Source organism: Lates calcarifer, linkage group LG19 (genome assembly GCF_001640805.2).
Source record: "Lates calcarifer isolate ASB-BC8 linkage group LG19, TLL_Latcal_v3, whole genome shotgun sequence".
Taxonomy (NCBI): domain Eukaryota; kingdom Metazoa; phylum Chordata; class Actinopteri; family Centropomidae; genus Lates; species Lates calcarifer.
In genome coordinates, this window is record NC_066851.1 from 836,738 (window position 1) to 845,986 (window position 9,249).

At 39.1% G+C, this 9,249-nt stretch overlaps 1 protein-coding gene across 1 annotated transcript; it reads right to left on the minus strand.

The window, feature by feature from the left end:
• Positions 1–1,782: 1,782 nt before the first annotated feature.
• dio2 (iodothyronine deiodinase 2) lies at positions 1,783–5,431 on the minus strand. Its single transcript, XM_018697726.2, has 2 exons — positions 4,919–5,431; positions 1,783–3,800 (listed from the first exon to the last, which is right to left on the minus strand). The coding sequence occupies exons 1-2, from the start codon at positions 5,141–5,143 to the stop codon at positions 3,210–3,212; spliced, it is 816 nt and encodes a 271-aa protein (XP_018553242.1). The 5' UTR covers positions 5,144–5,431; the 3' UTR covers positions 1,783–3,209.
• Between the last annotated feature and the right edge of the window lie 3,818 nt (positions 5,432–9,249).

The window sequence follows — 9,249 nt, forward strand, 5'->3', positions numbered from 1 at the left end:
AAATCTCTTTAATGGCACTACTCACCACTACTCGTTAATCTCATTGCGTTTTAAGTGCAAGGCTGATATATGAAGAAGATTCACATGAAAATATCCACATTTTCATCACATCCTCTCTTCTGCCAGCTGGAATATGGTGACTGGGCAGTAAGAATACAAATTCAAGCCATTTTGCTAAAAAAAATTAACCAGAAATATTAAACGTCAAGAGAACAAGAACATGATTTTGGAAAGTGTGTAGGATATACCCCTTTCCCCTGTGGAAATTTCACCTTAGGCAACAAAAAAGTTCCCCCATTTTTCACTTCCCCTCCCATTCAAGAGCCTCTTCTTTTTTTCCACATCCAAGATCTCTTTGGGACATGAATAAAACATATAAAACTTATTCAGCAGCAAACACTCTCCTTTATTTTCCACTTTTTTTATTTCTCTCCTTTAACATTCTAGAATAGTAAAACATTGCACTATGAAAAAGCCCAGTAGATGAAATGGAAAACAGAGAAACCTGTATTAGTTATAGAGATATGAGTAGTTTTATCAGATTGACAATGAAAGCAAAGGTTATGGTTCTGTATCATGCTGACCAGGTGCAGTTCACATCCAACCAAAGACCGAGTCAGGCACTCTTTCGTCAAAGGTTTTCATTTGCACACCTTTGTCACTGTGACCAGAACAAATCATCTGTGTTTCTGTAGCTTCAATGCTATAGGACACACAGATGACATAATTGACAGATCCTGACACATTCTATACTCATCTCAACCATACATACTAACCATAACATGTTGACAATATTTCAATATTTAAGGATATTTAATGGTTTAATGTCATCTTATTGTTAATCAAAACTGATGTTGATGATGAAAGTGAGATCATCCTTGTTTAACTTAACTGATAAAACATAGTACTTTGTTCTGTGTAGGGTCCTGATCTGTGAATTTCTAAGGCAAATGCGGACAGTGAACTGCATGAAAAAGGCATGCTTTACTGGTGTGAGAAAATTTTTTTGGGCCTGTCCTGATGTCACTTGTCACTGAAGTCACTTGGCCTTATCATGAAACTAGATTAATTTACCATGACCCTGATCTCTGGGTTTAACCTTGGGCATAACTCAGATTTCCGTATCATGAAGCTGCTTTAAACACCATGGTTACATATGCTGCACAGTTAACCTGCTCTGGAACAGCAACTTCAGAGGATCAGATCAGAACCTACCAACACCCCAACTACGGTCTAGCCAGGATCACAGGAAAAACCGTCCTACAGGATTCCAACATGGACCAAACCTCAGTCGAATTGTTTTGCTACTTGTTTTGCAAGGATTCTTTCCTTCTGACAGGATAACACGAGGAGATTGTGATGATAATTGGAAGTTGGTGGTGGTGGTGGTGGCAGCGGTGTGTGTGTGTGTGTGGGGGGAGGGGGGGCTCAAGCTTGACTGGGTGGGGCATGTGTCCATCGTGCATTCTGGGCCAATGAAAACAAGCAGCTGACTGGGCTGATCATTTGTTGTGAATGAAAATTGAGCCGGAGTTGACTAAAAGGGGTGTCTGTAAGCCACTTGGGTTTAAAATAAATGCACTGTAAATGCTTTTTAGAAACTGTAAACCCAACATCCCTGTAGCACCTCTCCTGTTGCATGACAAGTAAAATCCACATGTAGATACAAATATTCTTTCAACTAAATCTGAATTACAAATAAAAATAAAAAATACATTTTTGTAGAAGTATTCACACCCTTTAGTGGAGATCACCTGAGTTTAATCGAGGGGCTTCAGTTGATTATGGGACCAACTTCTGGGAAGTCATTTGCAGTGGGGGGTGGGGGAGAGAGAGACAAGAAAGAGATTGAATGGGCTATGGCCAACTCTAATACCAAATATTACATTAAGAAGTAAAGAAATTAAACTCACCACTGTGAGAAATTTGGGCCTGTTTCTACCTGTCATTGTGTGGAAACATTGTGAGGAAACGGTGTTTGAGACATGCTTTGTATTCTAAAATATTGTTTTGTGGCAACATAAAGGAGAAACTTGGCTCACAAAGGTGACACTGATGAACAGAGGGGATACTCTGTTTTATTTGGCAGAAATGATGAGAAAGGCTGCAAATTGAATGTGCTGGCAGGAGGTGAAGTCCACTAGCTAACACTGCATGGCCTTGTTGTTGAGAATCACCTATCTGACTCGAAATCTACACACACTAATTACACACAGACACATAAAACTACACATGAAAGCAGCCCATTAACCATGATACAGAAAAACACCCTGCTTGTATCCAAATTGATTTTGTTATTTACAATACTAACAAGTCAGCAATACTGAGTAGGCTACAGCCACACAAACATTTAAAACAAACAATGACAGAACATAACATTTTAATTAGATTTTATGTATTATATGATTCATTGTAGCATTTGAAATGCTTGATCTCAAAATAATTTTGAGGCTCTTGGGGAGCTCAGGTCTCTTTTGGGAGACCAAAACTCAGACTAAACAGCATAATCATAAAATTACCATTCCTACCACAAAAGTCATAGCCATTTGGGTTTGTTTGCAAAACAATACACCTAATTATATAGTCAAAGCTACACCTGAAGAGATTAAAAACAGCAATAGTAATGTCCTGGAGTGGCTGAGTCAGAAACCACATATCAATCCAGTTGGGAATTTGTGGCTGGACCTGAAAAAGGCTGTTCACTCGTGATATCCATACAACCTTTGAGCAGTGTTCAGTAAAGCATAAACTTGCATAACCTACCAAGACCTATCCATACAAACTCAAGGTTGTCACTTTACACTGACTTAGTGGGCGTGAATACTTTGATCATATTGGGAAGATCAATTTTCATTTTTACAGTCTTTTTCTGTTGATCAGTGTCACAAAAGCCACATCAAATCTACTTTGATTAAGTACTGTAACAAAATTTGAAAACTTTGAAAAAATTTGAATGAGGTAAATACTTTTGACAGCCAAAGAAGAATTTTTAAAAAACTGTATAGAGGTATCAGATGGGCAATAGTTGGTGTATACTGTATCTAATAACATTCATCCAATGAGAAAGGTGCACAAAATTATGTTCACATTGTGCATAAAAAATGAGCAGAGTAAAAAAAACAGTTTCTGCTTATACAAAACCAAATGATCTATTATTTCCCAACTGAAAAAAGGGAAATGTCCTTCTCTGTATTTGTCCATGATTCCACCTACCGTTTACCATAGCTCTGTTCCAGCCAATGCCGCACATCCTTCAGACTGTAAAAAAAGGGCCCCTTACCGCCCAGGTAGGCAATCTTTCTCTGTTGTACTATACACACTCGTTCATTGGACACACCATAAGCCACATTAGCATTGTTGTCCATGCAGTCTGCCACCAGCTGACACTGTGGTGGCAAGGAGAAGTGCTCAATGAGCCTGCGTGCCGCTCCCAGCCTCTCCTCCAGGTTCTGGTGTTTGCGTACGCTGAAAGAGTAAGAGCCCATAGGAGGGGCCACCCAGCCATCAGATGGGTGAGCCTCATCAATGTACACCAATAGGAAATCAGCCACATCACTGAAGTCCTCTACCAACTGCCGGAAAGCTGGCAGCTGACTGATAAAGGGGGGTCAGGTGGCTGAGCCAAAGTTGACCACCAGAGGGCGATCTGATGACTCAAAATCCAGAAGATGGCACTCATCACCATTTTGTATCCTAGCACCACTTGGCATATTGGTCATGTTACTGTTATTGCTACTAAACCAAGAGCCATCAGGGACCTTTACCACTTTGGAATTGGGTGCCTCGCAGCCAAGTTTCACCTGAGGAGGTAAAAATAGGGATTAAGAATTACTCACACAGTGCACATATCAAGGAAATGTTAAAGTAGGCCTTTGTCTATTAATACACAGTTTTTGTCTTTTACTTTGCAAAACGTCAAATCGTCTTTATGGGTTCACAGTAAAGCCTTTGAGACTGTGATAATTGGTAGGTCTCCTGAATGGAATTCGCTGTTGTTGCAGATCTATGCTCAGATCAGTATATTTTTCAGCTTACTTTCCTATACACACACTTTTTCACAAGAAAGAAGTAGTAGCACATTACACCACTTTACAGATACAGTAATACAGTTGGCAGTTCCAAAAAAATAAAATCCAATATTAACACTAACACAGTAGAATGATTAAGCTCATTTGAAAGGCGCTATACACCTTTTGTTTGTATCTAGGGTCACTTTGTAATGAACTGCAACAAATACAAATACAAAGGAAGCTAATTTAGGATGTTAATTTATCGAAACCACAAGTTTAGTGGTGGCGCTAATAATTTTGGAATGATGCATGAACATATCCTAGTCAGAATAACAGATGTTTTTTCAGTTTTTCCCAATTGGTGACACTGTGTAAATGCAACATTAAGCTGGGATGATGAGGTCTCCAAATTTCATGAAATAGTTAGAATCATAAAAGTAGTTTACAGGTACAATTAAACTGACAGAGAAGTGAGAAAAATGTCAAACACATACAGGGTGTACATGCCCATACTGCCATTTGGAAATGTATATCACCGCCTGTTTTACTTACTATAAAATATTACAATTAATTTACTGACTGCCTGACATTGATTACAACCTAATTTTTAGCTTTAATATCAATCTGTCAAAGAACTTTCTTTAAGATCAGTGCAGCTGAATCTTAAATGTACAATTTATTTCAACTGCCAGCAGTTGCATGATACAGTATACTCACAAAATCACTGTCACTAACTACAAACAAGAAACACTAGAACAATAACAAAACGATAATAGATCAGCACTTGCGCATATGTGTCCTAACAGCTTCTAGTTGTAGGTTAGAAACGTGCGATATAGATATAACGTTTAATGTTCATCAAAGCACATTAAGCTTAATAAATGAACACGTTCCAGCAGCAACTTTACCTGCTTGTAGGCGTCTAAAAGGAAACTGTTCCAGATGGAGCGGAGCCCCGCTGAGGTCAACATACGTCGCCACTCTCCGGAGCCGGCGGACCTGGAGCTGCTAAGCAGCGAAACAACGCGTTTCACAAGCACCACAGAGTCATACAGGACAAGGAACAGACAGTTTGAAAAGAAACCAGGTAGTATCTGGAGTGTCACAAGCAGATCCTCACTCGCCATTCCCATCCTCTCTTTCTGCGGTTAGATGACGGCAGGCGAATTATTTCAAACCGACCTTCTTACAGCTGTATTGTTGGACTCAGTTGCTCCCCTCATAGTATTTTCTTTACTCCATGGACTGTTCCTGACTTTGTGCAGAAGACGAAGGAGGTTTATCAGTATCTTGCAAGTATCTTCCTGTCTGTTACGTTACCATTCAGGTGCTCAGTGCCTCGAGGCTGCTGGAGCTCGATCACTCTACTTTAAAGGACATACATTGTACTTCATATTAAACCCCCTGGCTTATCTTCGCAGCAAAATTCTGACGTCAGATGTAGTGTGTGCCCTCTGCCCCCCCTCCAGTTCTGTACACAGTAACTGAACTTGGCGCTGCTCAGTGGTTTTTTCCCTCTTCTTTTCTTCTACTTTCTGTGTGTACTTTCAGGCATTTGTAAATTAACGAGCCAGTGGAAAGAATAATACAAACACACTGTTATAGCCTTGTGCAATTTGAAAAACTATAGATTCAGCAGTTAATATATGATATGATCTTAATATAGGTAACATTTTATTTTTGTACAGAATTGCATATCTTACAGGTGTACAGGTGTCCACCCCAAGTGAATTCAAGTTCTGATTATAGTGTTACATATTTGAAACAGTATTATGTACTCAGATCTGGGTCACAGTCTTAATTCGGTTAAATTTTTGATGTCACTGATTTAAAATACATTTAATCCACAACCCATATGCCTACATTATTTAGATATTATGGGTTAGTTGTACACAGTATAGTGAAGAACATGATACAAACCAAAATACACCAGTCAGCCTCAACATTAAAACCACTGATGGATGAAGTGAATAACACTGATCTTCTTGTTACAATACAGTGTTCTGCTGGGAATTCATCTTGATGTTACTTTGACATGTACCACAAACCTAAACAAGACCTCCCCCTAAGCACTCCCCAAGTGGTAGAGACCTCCCCCAGCAGGATAATGCTCCCACCACACCACAACACCACAAAAACTGCTCAGAAATGTATCAAGGAACACAGCAAAGAGCCCAAGGTCCCCAGATTCCAATCTAATTCAGTATCTGTGGGACCTGTCTAATATTGTGCAGGTCCCCCTCATGTTGCCAAAACAGACCCATTGGAGCATGAACACAGGACCTCTGGGGGTGTCCTGTGGTGTCTGGCACCAGGACATTAGCAATGGATCCTTTTGGTCCTACAAGATGTGAGTTGGGGTCTCCATGGATCTGACCTGTTCCAATCCATTCCGCAGATGCTAAATTAGATACACACATAAACAGATACTACTGAGTCACCTTCAGTGTTTGGTATCTTGTGAACAAAAAGAGCCATTTGTTTCCCCCCAGAATATAGTCCTTTTAGGTCTCAAGCTAAACTCTGTGCTCGTGGAGACATGTCTAACACATCAGGCACATCTCTCTGGAGAGACAATCATCACAGCCGCCTGTGTGAGACCCACAGCCATCCATCAATTCATCCATTATCTATACTGCTTATCCGTTAAGGGTCCATCGCAGGGCCAACATATATAACATATATAAGGCACAGGGAGAACATGCAAACTCCACACAGAAAAGCGAAAAAACCTTCTTGCTGTGAGGTAACAGTGCTAACCACAGCACCACTATGCCTGAGTCTTACTCTTTACACCCTGGACAAATATTAGAACATTGCAATTTTGTTATTTATTTACATTTATAGAAATCTAAGTTTCACATCTACAGTTGAAGTTTGGAGTCTACCTAAGAAGCTTGCCCAGATGTATTTAAGAAATACATACATTATGCCTTTCCACCATCAAATCATAGTCCACTGTCATGAAATCCTGCCTGCAGCATGTTCTTAAATTTACTCCATTATAAAAATGAAGATCCTGATATTCTGTGCCAGTTATCCATTCCAGGTATGGCTCAACTTCTCAGTATTCCATATATTCTGTGAATGGATTGACTGGAATATTCCACAGCACAAGCCTCCATATGAATGCCAGATGTGTGCTCAGTAAACATGCCATATCAGTCTAAAAACAGACACTGACTGAGAGTGCTGATTTATCAGGTACCATCACCAAAAAGAATGGCACCATGAGCCAACATCTTAACTGACTTTTACATTGTGCACGACAAGGTTGGATATTGTGAAATATGTGTCTTTTGTGACATGAATCAGTGGGGTTCATGGCAAATATGGTCCTAATATTGAGAAACATAAATCCAATGCTATAAATGTAGAACCTAAAACTGATTATTCATTAAGTTAAAGTTTAATTTGTGTCCATGAATCTTTTGAGCCCAAACTAAGTACAGAAGCAAACAGCTGGACAAACTTGTCAGGGTAACCAGTCTTCTACTCTTGCCCACTAAGCAGCAATGACACCTCACACAGCTTGTTTAAACTCATTTCAGAGGATTGTGGGGCAATATTAATAACCTTTTAGCTACCTCCATCTATACAAAGTACAATGACAATCTTGACTGTCATATTAATTTGAACTTATCTCTTAATATCAGTGATAATAAAGGGGCATTCTCAGTAGTGCGATGTGGTAAATATTATGATATTCCCAAAACTGTAAATAAGTTGGTCTAATATTTGTAACCAAACTTACAAAACAAAGACCAAAGGTGTCCAGCTACTACTTCAAGAGGGGGGTAATTTTAAGTTCATTATTATTCGTTGATTCCTACACACTTGCAAGTAGGGTGCAACTGGCTGGCTTTTCTTTACACGAGCCAGGGGCAACATGCAGAATTTGTTGACAGAATGAGATTATGCAATATTAGGTGAGGTTATCCTTGAACACAGATGTGTTGATTCAACTCTAATCTAATTTTTGAGGTTGTAATAACACTTATCTTTGATCGTCATATAGTTTAATCAAAACCAGGTGCTTCCAAAATTACCACAAAGTTGATTCTGATGCAGTTGGAATACAAATTTAACAATATATATTAACAATTACAACAATATCTTGTATATTGATTAAATGCACTTATTGCATGGCCAGTTCAAATAGCAAATCACTATATTGTATATATGTTGTTTTGTCCACTGACTAATAGGATACAATGTAGAAAAAGGGGCAGTGTATATATAGGAGATTGTACTTGGAAGAGAAGGAATCAATAAATGTGACACAGTGTGCTGGACTCTATTACCACCCCCACCACCATAACCCTTGGCTGGGCAAATATGTAACAATGAGTAAGTCTGCGAGGGTGGCATAACCTTATATAATGTTACGAAAGAGCTGGGTTGGATTTAAAAAGTTAATCCATGAAAGGTCTGCAGCGTGTTTGGCTACAGTTTGACTTTAATGGTGGGTTGGCTGTCAGGGATTTTACAGCATTTTTATATAAACCTATATAGGTTGTCTCACTTGACTAGGGGTACCACTAGCACTCCCAGATAAGTGAGTAATGCACAAAAAGTACATTCTTTTCCATACAATACTAAAGTTAGATTCTTAGTAATAAACATGATGTACCACACCCATCCTAACTTCCAAGTTGTCCACCACAGATTAATATTCACATCAAACATGGGAAAACATTTGATGTCAGTGATTTTGACTGTGATATGACAGTTGGTACCTGTCAGGCTGGTTTGAGTATTTATGAAACTGCTTATTTCCTGGGATTTTTATGCACAAAAGGTTGTAAAAGTTACTCAGAGTGATGCAGAAAACCCAAAACATAAAGTGAGTAACAGTTATATAGATGGAAACACCCTGTTGATGAGAGAAGTCAGGGGAGAATGGCCAGACTGGTTGCAGCTGACAGAAAAGCTACAGTAATTTAGATAACACTCTTTACAACTGCAGTGAACAATAGAATATCTCAGAATGCACATCATGTTGAACCTTGAGGTAGTAGATCACATCAGGTTCCAGTCCTGTCAACCAAGAACACAAATCTGAGGATGCAGTGGGCACAAGATTACCAGAAGTGGACTGTTCAAGACTAGAAAAACAAAGCCTGATCTAATGAATCTCAATTTCTTCACTTTGGACTCCTTATTACCAACCAGTCATCGTATGACCATGTGCATCCCTTTATGATCACAATTTATTCATCTTCTAATGACTACAAGC